General features: G+C 41.5%; 1 protein-coding gene and 1 long non-coding RNA gene across 2 annotated transcripts in view; one reads left to right on the top strand and one right to left on the bottom strand.

The window, feature by feature from the left end:
- Positions 1 to 10,890: 10,890 nt before the first annotated feature.
- LOC149130428 (neuroglian-like) lies at positions 10,891 to 15,401 on the bottom strand. The gene is made up of 3 exons (XM_089344860.1): positions 14,223 to 15,401; positions 12,539 to 12,667; positions 10,891 to 11,705 (listed from the first exon to the last, which is right to left on the bottom strand). Exons 1-3 carry the CDS (start codon positions 14,551 to 14,553, stop codon positions 11,602 to 11,604), a joined length of 564 nt encoding a protein of 187 aa, XP_089200986.1. The 5' UTR covers positions 14,554 to 15,401; the 3' UTR covers positions 10,891 to 11,601.
- Positions 15,332 to 16,400, top strand: part of LOC149130429 (uncharacterized) — a 1,686-nt gene continuing 617 nt past the window's right edge. The window contains exon 1 of the long non-coding RNA XR_016238903.1: positions 15,332 to 15,430. This is a non-coding gene — a long non-coding RNA (uncharacterized LOC149130429). The remainder of the gene's footprint in view (positions 15,431 to 16,400) is intronic.

Raw genomic sequence — 16,400 nt, forward strand, 5'->3', positions numbered from 1 at the left:
GTTCTTTCGTACGTACGTTCGTTCGATCGTTCGTTTGTTCATACGTACGCAGGTGTGTTTGTTCATACGTACGTTCGTACGTTCGTTTGTACGTTCGTTCGTACGTACGTGCGTTCTTTCGTCATTTCCTGCCTACGTACGTACGTAAGTTCGTTCGTTATTTCGTTCGTTCCTTTGTACGTACGTTGGTTTGTTCGATCGTTCATTCTTTCGTACCTACGAACAAAAGAAAGAACGTACGTACGAACGAACGTACGTACGTACGTAGGCAAATAATAACGAAAGAACGAACGTACGTACGTATTACGTAGGCAGGAAATGACGAAAGAACTTACGTACGCACGAACTAAGTTACGTACAAACGAACGAAAGAACGTACGTACGAACGAACGTACATACGTAGGTAAGAAATAACGACACAACGTAAGTACGAACGAACGTACGTACATATTTCGTAGGCAGGATTAAACGAAAGATCTACGTACGTACGAACGAAGAAACGACCGAACGCACGTACGTACGAAGGAACGTACGTACGTAAGAACGAACGTTCGTACGTAAGAACGAACGTACGTAAAAACGAACGTACGAACAAAAGAATGATTGAACGAACAAACGTACATACGTAGATAAGAAATAACGACAGAACGTAAGTACGAACGAACGTACGTACGTATTTCGTAGGCAGGAATTAACGAAAGATCGTACGTACGTACGAACGAAGAAACGAACGTACGTACGTATTACATAGGCAGGAAATAACGTACGTGGACAGGAAATAACGAAAGAACGTACTTACGTACGAAGGAACGAACGAACGTACATATTACGTAGGCAGGAATTAACGAAAGAACATACGTTCGTAGGTAAGAACGATCGGACGTACGTAACAATGAACGTACGTTCGTAAGAACGAAAGTATGTACGTAAAAACGTACGAACGAAAGAACGATTGAACGAACGAACGTACATACGTAGGTAAGAAATAACGACAGAACGTAAGTACGAACGAACGTACGTATTTCATAGGCAGGAATTAACGAAATATCGTACGTACGTACGAAAGAAGGAATAAACGAACGTACGTAAGTACGAACGAACGTACGTACGTACGTATTACATAGGCAGGAAATAACGAAAGAACGTACGTACGAACGAACGTACGTACGTAGACAGGAAATAATGAATGAACGTACTTACGTACAAAGGAAAGTACGTACGAAGGAACGAACGTACATATTACGTAGGTAGGAAATAACGAAAGAGCATACGTACGTACGTAAGAACGAACGTACATACGTAGGTAAGAAATAACGACAGAACGTAAGTTCGAACGTACGTACGTATTTCGTAGGCAGGAATTAACGAAAGATCGTACGTTCGTACGAAAGAAAAAATAAACGAACGTACGTACGTATTACATAGCCAGGAAATAACGAAAGAACGTACGAACGAACGTACGTATGAACGAACGTATGTACGTACGTGGACAGGAAATAACGAAAGAACGTACTTACGTACGAAGGAACGAACGAACGAATGTACATATTACGTAGGCAAGAAATAACGAAAGAACGTACGTACATAAGAACGAACGTATGTAAGAACGAACGTACGTACGTACGTACGTAAAAACGTACGAACGAACGAAAGTACGAACAAAAGAACGATTTAACGAACGAACGTACGTAAGCAGGTAAGAAATAACGACACAACGTAAGTACGAACGAACATACGTACGTATTTCGTAGGCAGGAATTAACGAAAGACCGTACGAACGAAGAAATGAACGAACGTACGTACGTATTACGTAGGCCTAAATTAACGAAAGATCGTACGTACGGAGAAAAGAACGAACGTACATATGAACGAACAAACGAACGTACCTACGTACGAACGTACGTACGAAAATATATATATATATATATATATATATATATATAGTATATATATATATATATAGAGAGAGAGAGAGACACACACACACACACATACACACAGATAGCTAGATATTGCTGTATACGTGTATATATATATATATATATATATATATATATATATATATATATATATATATATATATACTTATATATATATATACATTCATATACGCATATTTGTGAAAGGAAATGAGTATAATCATGTACGTATATATGTATACATAATGATATATACATATTTTCATTTATATATATACACATATACATACATACATATATTTAAATACATAAATATGGATATGTCCCCCTTTATCTTAAAACTTAGGTGTATATTTTTACGTATCTATCTATCTAGAGGGGTAAAGAGAGATACGTAGTAGTAAACAGAGGAAGAACGAGAGGGGGGAAAATTGAAGAGAAAGAGAAGGAGTAGCGTCGGAAAATATAAAGTTGCGAAAACTACTTACAGATTGGTGACGCTGCGTTCGGTCATACGTACAGGCATGTGCATACCGACATCCACCTGTATGTATAGGTGCATATCTGGGTACAGGACATTGCAAACAAAACGTAGACGAGAAAACACACAAGCCACATAGAGAACATTCTTCTTCATCAGCTACCCCCGTTTTAACACCGGCGTTTCGAAGAGCTGGGCAGGACGCATCGCTAAAACGGCTCTTCCCATGGAGGAATGTAGTGGCGGACAAAAAACAAGACAGGAAAACAAACAGAAAAGGCTATACGGCCAGACGGGAAAAATTATGTGTATGAACGCTGTGAGGCACGAACTTGAAAGTGGGGACGAAGTAAGTTCGCGTGTTTGCTCGGCGATAGCCAAGGAAGAAAAGGATTATTGACTGGAAGCATGTGACCATGCCGGTGTAAGGGGAAGAGAGAGAGAGTGGTAGAGGGAGAAACAAAGGGAGGAAATAGAAGAATAGGTGAGCAACGAGAGGAAGAGAGGAGGTAAGAGGGGGCAAAAGGAGATACGTAGTAGTAACAGAGGAAGAACGAGAGGGGTAAAGAGAGATACGTAGTAGTAAAGTGGAAGAACGAGAGGGGGGGAAATGATAGAGGAAGAGAAAGAGATAGAGTAGCGTCGAAAAATATAAAGTTGCGAAAACTACTTACAGGTTGGTGACGCTGCGTTCGGTCATGTAAAAACAAATAGTAAATGAGTATATGCATATATACGTACAGGCATGTGCATACCGACATCCACCTGTATGTATAGGTGCATATCTGGGTACAGGACATTGCAAACAAAACGTAGACGAGAAAACACACAAGCCACATAGAGAACATTCTTCTTCATCAGCTACCCTCGTTTTAACACCGGCGTTTCGAAGAGCTGGGCAGGACATATACTTTGTTTACTATCATTACTACTGCTACTAATACTACTGCAGCTACTACTACTACTATTATTATAATTACTAGTACTATTAGTATTAGTAGTATTGTTATTATTTATACTACATTGTTGCTAGCAAACCATGTTGTTATATTCGTATGTTCTATAAATATATATTTCTAAACGCATACATATATATGTATACATATATATTGGTTAGTTATCGGATTCAATAGAATCCAGGCCCATCAACCCATAGGACGCCAAAAATGGCTAGGTACAGTAAAATAGTTTTCACAGTGTGTTAAAACAATCGTAAATGTATCAGTTTTCTGTAGGAGATTGTAGATATCTAAGTACGAAAACCTAGCTGCGACGCAAGGCTGCTTGTTGGATTCGTCAACATCGAGTTCTTATGTGCCCTGTTTGTACCTGTTAAATGTTTTGCCTGAAGATGGTGGATTATATGTTACCATAGCATATAATCTAGGAGTACACCAATAGATAGAGAGGTAGATACAGAGTGAGAGGCAGACAGATAGATAGATAAAGAGAAAGAGAGAGAGAGAGATATAGAGACAGGCGAACAGACAAAGAGAAAGAGTGAGAGAGGGAGGTAGATAGATATAGAGAGAGGCGGACAGACACATAGATAGATAGACAGATAACTTTCTTTTATTAGCCACACAGGGCTGCGCACAGATGGGACAAATACAACTGTAGAGCTTTTCTTCAAAAAAAAAAAAAATAAATAAAAATTTAAATTTTTAAAAAAATCCGATCAAAAGGGATCGGTAGGAAAAAAAAAGGGGGGGGGTATCGTATATCACAGAAAATGTCAATTGTGTAAAAAGGGGTAACATTAGGTTTATCCATGGAGAGAAAAGCCTACTGAAAAGACCATGGTAACCTCAGCAGGGAATAGACACATGAGAGCGAAGTGCTCTCTCTCTCTCTCTCTTTTTTTTAAAAAATTTTTTTACTCGATTTATAGGATCATGCTCAAAGAGGTATCGTCACTCGCGCGCACCATCTTTGCTACATTCACCCACCTTTTAATGAAACTTCCACGAGACAAAAACTGTCTCTCTATTCTCACCTTCCTTTTCAAGTGATACTTGAAAAAGTTGATGAGCGATTGGCCAGAGAGGTAAGTTTTCGTCTCTAATCCTTTCGCTCGGGTCCACCACACACATTCTTTCACCATTGCCACCAGTATGATGAACACTGCCTTGCCTTCCCTGTTGAGGGACGGTGGTGGAGCAATTTGCACAATAGACTCGGCTGACAGGCGGACTCGTCCCACACGTGACAGCAGCCGTTCGGCATAAGCCCACAGGTCGGAAATCTTTGGACACTGCACGAGTGCGTGCAGAACGGTTTCGTCGCTCTGACCGTATCTCGGGCAGGTCGGTCCGGTGTGTCTCGAACCGTGTCTGTAAAGCTTATCCCGAACGGGTAATGCTTCTCGATAGCACTGCCAGGCCAGGGATCTCTGGTGGTTGTCCATAGGTCCCGGCCCGAAAGTTGTCCTGAACAGGCGGGTCAGGTGTTCCTCGTCGACGCCCAGATTCTGCCCGAGATCGTCGTCGCACCTCCCCTCCACTAATCCTCTATAGAACGCTTTTGTGGAATCAAAGTTGCACAAGATAGGTCCCGGACGGCAGAGTTGCTTGAGAGCAACGCGACACTCGCGCTGCCATTCGCCGAGCCTAGGTCTCTGTTTAATCCACGACTGCAGTTCGGCTAAGGAGACGAGCTGCGGGAAAGCGCGCCGCACAAACGGCGACCACACCTGTTCACCGTCGTCTAGGAAGCGCCGGAGATGTCGCAGTCTCAGCACATGTCTGCGCATCATCAACCACGGCATACCCAGCCCTCCATTTAGCGGCTGTTGACAGCAAATGGATCGCCTAACCATCGGAACGCTTCCCTTCCACAAGAAGCGGAAGAGTATGCGTTCCAGTTTGGTGATGGTAGGGTCGGGACAAGGCACGACAGTCAGACGGTATTCGATGACGGATGCAATGTACGCGTTCGCCACCTCCGCCCGACCTTTTAGGGATAGCTTCCTCTCGGCCCATTGCCGGGTGAGAGTGACCACCCTAGTCGTTATTTCGCCCCAGTTCTTCTTCATTTGGAGGTCCGGACCGAACCAGACTCCGAGCAATTTAACCGGCCTGTCGGTCCAGCGTCCCACAGTGGAGACGCTGTTAGACGGCATGGGCTTGCTTCTCCAGGTGCCGAGCCGCAAGCCCACTGACTTATCCCGGTTAATTTTTGCTCCCGTTACCGCTTCGTATTCTTTTAGTCTCTCGCCGACCAGCTCGATGTGCTTTTGGCTCAACACTATGACGGTGACGTCGTCCGCGTATGCAGACACGCTCGTTCCACATCCCAGCTCTCGGGGGATGCCCCTCAGCGTCGCCAGCTTCCGCAGTAGAGGCCCAAGAGTCAATACATACAGAAGGGCCGAGAGGGGGCATCCTTGACGAACCGAACGCATGATGCCGAAAGGTCTGGATAGATGACGGTTTACGCGAACTACCGAGCGGATGCCGCTGTATAAGGCAGCGATTCAACCGCGGAAGACGGGACCGAAACCAGCCGCTATGAGGACGGCTTCCAAGTAGTGATGGTCTACCCTATCGAAAGCTTTTGATTGATCCAAATTGATCAGCGCCCCACTCATGCCAGGTTCCTTAACTACCCTGTCCATGATGTAGCGGATCAGATGGAGGTTGTCATGGATACTCCTACCCGGCACGGCGCACGTCTGCGCCCTGTCGACTAGTTTCTCGATGACAAGCGCCAACCTCTCGGCTAAAACTTTGGCCAAAATTTTCAAATCTGCGTTGAGCAGGGCCGAAAATTATCTATGATGTTCCCCTTGTTTGGGTCTTTCTTTAGTAGTGCCACTACTCCTCGCTTTACAAAGACGGGGATGCTCCCGTTTTGCTGCCAGTTGCAGTAGACAGCTGCCAAGACGCCTCCAAACAAGTCTGGCATATGACAATAAAGTTCGTAGGGCAGTCCATCCAAGCCTGGCGACTTGTCTCCCTTACAGCCTGCCATCGCATCCCGTACGTCCGCGGCTGTGATGGGTCTTTCACAACACTCCGCCTCTCTTGCTGAGAGTCGTGGCAGGCCATGCAGGTAGGCACTAAAGTCTACTCTGCGTTCTGACCCACCAGTTGTCACGAACAGTCGGACAAAGTGCTGTTGAAAAGCCTCGCACATCCTTTCAGGCTCGAGTAATTCGCGCCCTTCTTCAGGTGGCTCTGTTGCCTCGTTGCGCCTCCGCTACTCGGGCCTCTCGGGCCACTCCAACTCCCTCGTCCCTCAGAGCACGCATCCTAGCTCTGACAACGCATCCTTCGTGTTTGGTGTTGAAATGTTGGTCGAGGGCCAACATCGCTGCCACTACGTTGGACGCGATGCCAGTACTAAGTGCCTCTTCTAATTTCTTAACTAGGTCTACCTCTATTCTATTTCGGTCTAACGCTAGGGCCTTACTGTACCTAACCGATTCTGACTTGATTGCTTTTTTGAGGGCATACCACCATCTGTTGTTGATGATGGCACCCGTTAATGCTCTCTCTTAACTAAAGTGCTAATCCGGTCCCAGTAAGCCTGGCGTGCCGTGAACGACGGGTTCAGCTTCCAGTAACCGGGACCCTGTCTATGTGTCTTATCTAAGTCAAGCGTATTTTTAGATTACTGGCGTGTACAATACATGCTCACACATGTATATATATATATATGTATATATATATATATATATATATATATATATATATATATATATATATATATATATATATATATATATATATATATATAATGTTAATAATAAAGTGACAACAAAAGAATGAGACCTCAATATTAGGTAAATATAGCATTATTTATATATGTATATAGATAGGACAATCAATAAGTTGTCATAATAGTGTTTGGAGTGTGGATATGTGTATACATATGAGTACGTACATGCACATATATGTTTGTGTGTGTATGCCCATATATGTTTGTGTGTGTATGCCCATATACATATTTGTGTGAGTGTGTAGACATTATGAACACAAGAGGTGTTTCTTTCTTTTTTTTTTTTTCATAAATCTCCTTTTACAAAACCACTACATTATAGGGATATCAAAAAACCGACACCGGCCCCTAAGTGATGGCCTTGAAAAATTCTGTTTTAGTCGAATGAATTGAATCTAGCACTTATTTTGGTCTGCTTTGTTGAACTGCTAGGTTATAGGAGCATAAACACCAACACCAGTTATCAAGCAGTGATGGGAGACAGACAGACACACACATACACACACACATATATATTCGATGGGCTTCTTTCAGTTTCCATCCACCAAAACCACTCACAAGGCTTTGGTCGGCTTGAGACTATAGCAGAAAACACTTGCTCAAGGTGGCACGCAGTGAGACTGAACCCAGAACCATGTGGTTGGGAAGCAAGCCTCTTACTACACATAATATATGACAAAGATGGTGGGATAGGCTGGAAGTATAAGGTAAGTGATGACGTATGAACGGTCAAGGGGCCTTGCAAGTAGGACAGACATGTCAGCAGAAGGACAACTAGTGCGTATGACTTTTACTTTCGGGCTTTCACTTGGGACAGACATGGTGCCCCCGCAAGAGTTCAGGGAAATTGGTGTTAGGTTCTGGCCAGAGGTTAGGTCGGTGTATCCTAAGTGGACAGTATAAATGTTGCGAGAGGACCCATGTGACAAATGAACCAAGCTTTTTAGCCCATTTCACACACCTGCTTATACCCACTGATCCACTGACCTGTACGAGTTAAGGCAGCTGGTGTATATATATATATATATACAAACATATATGCTGTGTGTAGCATCGTGTGAAAGAGGGAGGCTAGTATATATTATATAAAAAAAACTTTAAGGCGCTGCTCCAGCATGGCCGCAGTCTAATGAATGAAACAAGTAAAAGAAAGAAAGGAACATGAGAAAAAACCCCATACATTTCGTACGTATACCTGCGGCTAAAGACACGCAGCTAGCTTTACTGATTGAGTGTGACAAGGGACGGATTGATGTCTAGCAAGATATATTTAAACGAAGTCTATGAAAAGCATTCGACAATCCAGAATCGACCCACCCTCTCTGATCGAAGTAACCAAGTCTCGAAGGTAAATTCTTCCATTTATTGTGAGATGATGGGGGGGTGGATTGGTTCGCAAAAGTTTTGCTTCGTCTCGACGTTTCCATGGAACCTTTGATTTCTTTGTAGGATGCCAAGAAGATTCCGTCCAGATTCTCTGTGGTCGGCTGAATTCCTGATTGTTGTTTCTAAGTTATTTGGGGATGTAAGGTCGGTGGAGTTGCCTCCCCTTGTCCGTCTCTGGTTTGTTTTCGATAAGCTTGGGTTCATTTCTGTGTATGTTTTTGGTTTATTTTCCTTCAGCAAGGGCTTATCCGATGCCTATTCTACGATGAACTGTGTTTCGTAGTTAATAAACAAATTGCTTTGTCTTTGCCAGCCTTGTAGCGAGTTTATTTCTTCAGCTTCACAAGTTGTTTGCCACAGTTTAAAGACACTTTTCAAGCGTTGACCATCTCAATGTTTCTTTAATTCGTTGTAGATTTCCTCATCTATGTTCTTCAATTTTTCTTCATTGCTAAGCGCTCTAAGCTTAAGCAGTTCTATTTCTGTCTTCATGTTTTCCAAGTGTTAGTTTCTTCCATAATTGTCTTTGTTGGTCCTGTTCGTTTGGAATACGTTTAATTTGTTGTTTATGAGGCAGAATTTAACCAGTGTTCATAAATTTCTGCCTTGTGCTTGTTTTTGATCATGTTCCAGAAAGTAACCTTTCTGGCTTTAAGTTTTTCATTCTATATGTGTATAATGCGGTTTTTAATTGATAGTGGAGGGGGATGGGCTTCTATCTTGTGTATCATCTGTAGGTGGATTTTCATTTAAGCAATTATTATGTGGTAAAGAATGAAGATTGGTGCATAATTCGGACAAATGTTGATTGAGCTGTTGCAGGGATTGTTCTTTCTCTTCTTTTCCTCTTGTGTGGAGCGAGTGAGTTCATCAGTGTTGCTAATCAAAAGTCTCAAATTCGTGTTCATCTCTCTCAGTTCCTTAATAGTCTCTTCGTCTCAAGAAGATTAAGTTTGTCCAAAGACACCTGGAAAAGGTTTAGTTTTTGAAAGCATTATATTTCGGTTGCCTAGTTCCATGAGAGTTACCTTGTCTGTTGGAATACATTTTTAGATTACTGGCGTGTACAATACATGCTCACACATGTATGTATGTATATGTATATATATATATATATATATATATATATATATATATAGGTAAGTGGTAGGTTTGCCTCGATCCTTCAGGGGTAGTCTGAAGCATCCAAGCAACCAGGGGATGTTTAAATCCGGAGGCACTCCTGGGGATCACCTGTATGGGTACCGTCTTGGGAAGAGGGCGTCCAGAGGCAGGTAATATGTTGCTTAAACCGTAGTTTATGCATTTACTTGGAGGACAATCAGTAAGTTGTCATAATAGTGTTTGGAGTGTGGATATGTGTATACATATGAGTACGTACATGCACATATATGTTTGTGTGTGTATGCCCATATACATGTTTGTGTGAGTGTGTAGACATTATGAACACAAGAGGTGTTTCTTTCTTTTATTTTTTTTTTTCATAAATCTCCTTTTACAAAACCACTACATTATAGGGATGTCAAAAAACCGACACCGGCCCCTAAGTGATGGCCTTGAAAAATTCTGTCTTAGTCGAATGAATTGAATCCAGCACTTATTTTGGTCTGTTTTGCTGAACTGCTAGGTTATAGGAGCATAAACACCAACACCAGTTATCAAGTAGTGATGGGAGACAGACACACAGACATGAGGAGACACACACACACATATATATTCGATGGGTTTCTTTCAGTCTCCATCCACCAAAACCACTCACAAGGCTTTGGTCGGCTTGAGACTATAGCAGAAGACACTTGCTCAAGGTGGCACGCAGTGAGACTGAACCCAGAACCATGTGGTTGGGAAGCAAGCCTCTTACTACACATAATATATGACAAAGATGGTGGGATAGGCTGGAAGTATAAGGTAAGTGATGACGTATGAACGGTCAAGAGGCCTTGCAAGTAGGACAGACATGTGAGCAGAAGGACAACTAGTGCGTATGACTTTTATTTTCGGGCTTTCACTTGGGACAGACATGGTGACCCCGCAAGAGTTCAGGGAAATTGGCGTTAGGTTCTGGCCAGAGGTTAGGTCGGTGTATCCTAAGTGGACAGTATAAATGTTGCGAGAGGACCCATGTGACGGATGAACCAAGCTTTTTAGCCCATTTCACACACCTGCTTATACCCACTGATCCACTGACCTGTACGAGTTAAGGCAGCTGGTGTATATATATATATATATACAAACATATATGCTGTGTGTAGCATCGTGTGAAAGAGGGAGGCTAGTATATATTATATAAAAAAAACTTTAAGGCGCTGCTCCAGCATGGCCGCAGTCTAATGAATGAAACAAGTAAAAGAAAGAAAGGAACATGAGAAAAAACCCCATACATTTCGTACGTATACCTGCGGCTAAAGACACGCAGCTAGCTTTACTGATTGAGTGTGACAAGGGACGGATTGACGTCTAGCAAGATATATTTAAACGAAGTCTATGAAAAGCATTCGACAATCCAGAATCGACCCACCCTCTCTGATCGAAGTAACCAAGTCTCGAAGGTAAATTCTTCCATTTATTGTGAGATGACGGGGGGGTGGATTGGTTCGCAAAAGTTTTGCTTCGTCTCGACGTTTCCATGGAACCTTTGATTTCTTTGTAGGATGCCAAGAAGATTCCGTCCAGATTCTCTGTTGTCGGCTGAATTCCTGATTGTTGTTTCTAAGTTATTTGGGGATGTAAGAGTGGTGCAATTGTATCCCCTAGACCCTCTCTGGTTTGTTTTCGATAAGCTTGGGTTCATTTCTGTGTATGTTTTTGGTTTATTTTCTTTCAGCAAGGGCTTATCCGATGCCTATTCTACGATGAACTGTGTTTCGTAGTTAATAAACAAATTGCTTTGTCTTTGCCAGCCTTGTAGCGAGTTTATTTCTTCAGCTTCACAAGAGTAAGTTAAAAAACAAAAAAAATGACGCCATTATAAGGTAATGGTAGTTGTGGTGTTGGTGGTAGTATTGGTGGTGGTTAAAGAATGCTGGTTGTTGTGTCAACAATAGTGGTGATGGTGGAGGTCCACAGGACCAAGGGAATGAAGCAGAATTGAACTCACTGTCCACCGAATACACACTGCAACTTCATTGTGTCTCCCTTAAGAAAGACCATCTCATTAGTAACACTGAGTAGATGAGGCCGGTAATTTTCAGGTGGCACTGAAAGCAGACAAAAGACAAGGAACTTCTGTATTATCATCATCATCATCATCATCATCATCATCATCATCATTTAACATATCTATTCCCACTTAAACACGAATGTTCTATTAGAACAAACTATACTGGGGTAGATATCATGAGAGAAATACTCATATTAATTATTTACATTGTTCTAAATTAACCATGCATTATCTTGTAGCTTTGCTATTTTAATGATGTGATAGAATTACTTTGAGATTGCAATAATGTGGTTGTTCATTTTTAGAATGACATTGTAAGACAGGTATGAGGATCTGGCCAGTTTGAACACAAAACAGGTAGAATATTTGAACTGGATATGTCCGATTCAACCCATTAGGATTCAGGTTTCTCTATCAAATGTAATGCTCATTTATTCACATTGTCTTGAATTAACCAAATGTTTTATCTCATAGCTTTGAAATTTTAATGACGTGACTGTGTACCTTAGAATAACATTATAGGGTAGGTGCGAGAGGCAAGATGTGGCCAGTTTGAGCATAAAACAGGTAGAGTATTTGAACCAGATTTGGCTGATTCAACCCTTTACTGTTTGGATTACTCTGTCAAGTTCAATGCCAATTCAGATTGTTTTGAGTTAATCCATGCATTATTTTTGTGGCTTTGGTATTTCAATGATATCATTGTTTACTTTAGAATGACATTGTAGAGTAGGTGTGAGAGGCAGGATCTGGCATAAAACAAGAAAAATATATTGGCCAGATATGGTCAGTTTAAATGCAAAAGGGCTAATCTATAGACCCTTTTATTTGCAAATGACGTGTTCATTTCAAAATGAAAGAAAAACTTACTTGGTATAGTTTTCAAATAAAATGGTTTGCCCTGTGTGGTTTCTTGTTTAAACTTGTTGGTAGCCATGCAGACATAGGCAGCATCTTTGTAGGAGTCTTCTTCTAATATATTTGCAAAGATGAGGTTGGCTGAAAAAGAAAGAGAACGAGAGAGAGGTGTAGAGAGAGGAATTTTGTGTATATTTCTGAGTGATGAGATGTGTGGTAAGAAGCTTGTTCCCCAACCACATGATTCCTGGTTCAGTCCCACTGTATGGCAACTTGGGTAAGTGTCTTCTACTATAGATTCAGCCCAACCAAAGCCTTGTGAGTGGATTTGGTAGATGGAAACTGAAAGAAGCCCGTTGTACATATGTGTGTGTGTGTGTGTGTGTGCACACGTGCTCGCATGTGTGCATTTTTGTGTCTGTGTTTGTCCCACCACCACTGCGTGACAACCAGTGTTGGTGTGTTTACACCCCTGTTACTTAGCAGTTTGGCAAAAGATATTGATACAAAAAGTACCAGTCTTTAAAGATTATTAAAATATAAGTATTAGGGCCAATTCATTCGACTAAAAATTCTTCACACCTGTGCCCATCATTATCATGGTCATGATGATGATCATCATAATTTAACATCCATTTTCCATGCTGGCACGAGTTGGACTAAAGCTACTATAACACTAATACTAACTGCTATAAAATACATTAGATAATGTAGTCCTAGATACGTTGTGCCTGAATAAAAGATGGGATGGTGACAGCTGGAACATCTTCGATCATTCCTCTGTTGGATCAGGGCTGACCTAGAACAAAGCAACCACAACAACTATCATCACTCATAATAATTATTATGCTATACATACATGAAGGTGCAGGCTCAGGGGTTAGAGCACCAGGCTTACAGTCATGAGGTAGTAAGTTCGATTCCTGGATCAGGCTGTATGTTGTATTCTTGAGCAAGACATTTTATTTCATGTTGCTCCAGTTCACTCACCTGTAGAAATAAGTTGCGACGTCACTGGTGCCAAGCTCTATTGGCTTTCGCCTTTCCTTTGGATAACACCAGCGGTGTGGAGAGGGTAGGCTGGTTTGCATGGACGACTGCTGGGCTTCCATAAACAACCTTGCCTGGACTTGTGCCTCAGAGGGGAACTTTCTAAGTTCAAACCCAAGGTCATTTATGACCAAAGGGGTCTTTACTCTTTTACTATACATTAGATCAGGGGTTTTCAAACTTTTTGACTTGCGGACCCATTTATATTTTAGGCGTTACCTTAGGGACCCCCTTATAAATGCTTATGAAATTTATACATAAATATTTGCCTAAAATAACAGATATTTTTACATTTATTCATTTAACAGTATTTAACAAATAGGTTTATTGTCAATTAAAAGATTTTGATTAAAAAACATATATAAAATCAAATTGCCCATAAAAAGTATTTGCTGTCCATGGACCCCCTGTTTTGTCCTTGCGGACCACAGTTTGAAAACCTCTGCATTAGATAATGTAGTCCCAGATAAACTATATCTGAATAAAAGGTGGGACAGTCACGGTTGGAACTTTTTAACCAGCTGGATCCTGATTAACCTACAGATAAACAGTAACAATATGAGACCAGACATTGACATCTACACATAGGAAAAAAAAAAAAAAAAAAAATTATTAGTGGTGGCCATGGTGAGAAGGCTATACTAACCTTGGTGGTCCATTAGGATTCGTTCAGTGAAGTCAAAGGCCTTGAATGATCCATCTTTGTGTTTCAACACCCAAGTCACGCTGGCCTCGGGGTAACTGATCGGCTTGTTACAAGGGAGGAGGAGAGATGCCCCTGGTAATGCAGTAATGGTCTCTGGTTCCTGATTGATGTATGGCATCAGGAAGGCAAGACGTAGTTCAACAATGCCTGACATGGCCACCCCATAAGAGTTGTTTGCAAAGCACTGATACATGCCGGCGTCTTTCTTTTCGGGTTGCTTGAAAATAAATGTTCCCTCGTATCGTACGGTGAGGATATGTCTGCCAGCCATGTTGAAGTCTTGTTTGTTCTTTTTCCACGTGTACCTGGTTGTAGAAGAGATGGAAAATGATGAAGACGAAAGAGATGGGGGATAGAGGGTGGCTGGGCTTCTGAGTATGGATGTGCTCTGACCGATAGAATAAGTAGTAGGCTTCCAAAGAATAAGTCCTGGGGTCGATTTTCTCAACTAAAAGTGGTGCTCTAGCATGGCCGCAGTCAAAAGACTGAAACAAGTAAAAGAACAAAAGAGTATATATGTGTGTCTGTGTTTGTCCTCCCCCCCCCATCGCTTGACAACCGATATTGGTGTGTTTATGTCCCTGTAACTTAGCGGTTCGGCAAAAAGAGACCGATAGAATAAGTACTAGGTTTACAAAGAATAAGTCTTGGGGTAGATTTATTCAACTAAAGGCGGTGCTCCAGCATGGCCACAGTCAAAAGACTGAAACAAGTAAAAGAGTATATATGTATGTGTGTTTGTGTGTCTGTGTTTGTCCCCCCCCTCCCATCATCGCTTGACAACCGATGCTGGTGTGTTTACGTCCCCGTAACTTAGCGGTTCGGCAAAAAGAGACCGATAAAATAAGTACTAGGTTTACAAAGAATAAGTCCTGGGGTCGATTTTCTCGACTAAAAGGCGGTGTTCCAGCATGGCCACAGTCAAAAGACTGAAACAAGTAAAAAGAGTAAAAGAGTAAAGAGATTCTGTAGACATTCCGTTATTCCAGAATATCCTTTGTATGTGGTCTCTGTGTAAGAGGAGGAGTGGGTGACGAAGTAGGAGTACGTGTCACGTGACTTTCATCACAGCCAACAGTTCTTCCATAACTTGAAAAGTCTTTCAAATGTCCAGTTATGAACAAGAAACGAAACAATAGATAATATAGGTAAGCATTTATGTATATATATATATATATATATTCATTAAAATATATCGAAATTTGTTTGTTCTTTTTATTTAAAAGAGATTATTGCTTCATTATTGTTTTATTTACGATTCCTAAACATGAACATCATATTTACAGGACTTGGTAAAAACATTTTATTGAGTAAAACGAATGTCGCTTAAGTTCATGCGTAAAATTATTTTAATTGATTCAACCATGATATTATAAAATGAAAGAAAATAGTAAGAAAAAACAATAGGGAATAGATAAGCGCAGGCTGTGTGCTAAGAAGCTTCCTTTCCAACCACATAGTTCTTGGTTCAGTCCCACTGCATGGCACATTGGGCAGGTGTCTTCTATTATAACCCCAGGCCGACCAAATGCCTGAGTGGATTTAGCAGATGGAAACTGAAAGAACCATGTATGTATGTGTGTGTGTATGAGTGTATGTATGTATGTTTGTATATGGTTGTGTGTCTGTGTCCCCATCACCATCGCTTGACAAACGATGCTAGTGTGTTTCATCCCCGTGACATAGCGGTTCGGCAAAAGGGCCGATAAAATAAGTACTAGGCTTACAAAGCATAAATACTGAGGTCGATTTGGTCGACTAAAGGCGGTGCTCCGGCATGGCCACAGTCAAATGACGGAAACAAATAAAAGAATATATGTATATATATATATATATATATATATATATATATATATGTATGTATGTATGTATGTGTGTGTGTGTGTGTGTGTGTGTGTGTGTTTGTCCCCCCAGCATCGCTTGACAACCGATGCTGGTGTGTTTACGTTCCCTTAACTTAGCGGTTCAGCAAAACAGACCGATAGAATAAGTACTAGGCTTACAAAGAATAAGTACTGTTCGACTAAAGGCAGTGCTCCGGCATGGCCGCAGTCAAATGAGTGAAGGAAGTATAAGATAGAATACAATTTAGAAATTTTGTTGACATTCCGTTATTCC

The sequence above is a fragment of the Octopus bimaculoides genome, chromosome 29 (genome assembly GCF_046866305.1).
Source record: "Octopus bimaculoides isolate indiv1 chromosome 29, ASM4686630v1, whole genome shotgun sequence".
Classification (NCBI taxonomy): Eukaryota; Metazoa; Mollusca; class Cephalopoda; order Octopoda; family Octopodidae; genus Octopus; species Octopus bimaculoides.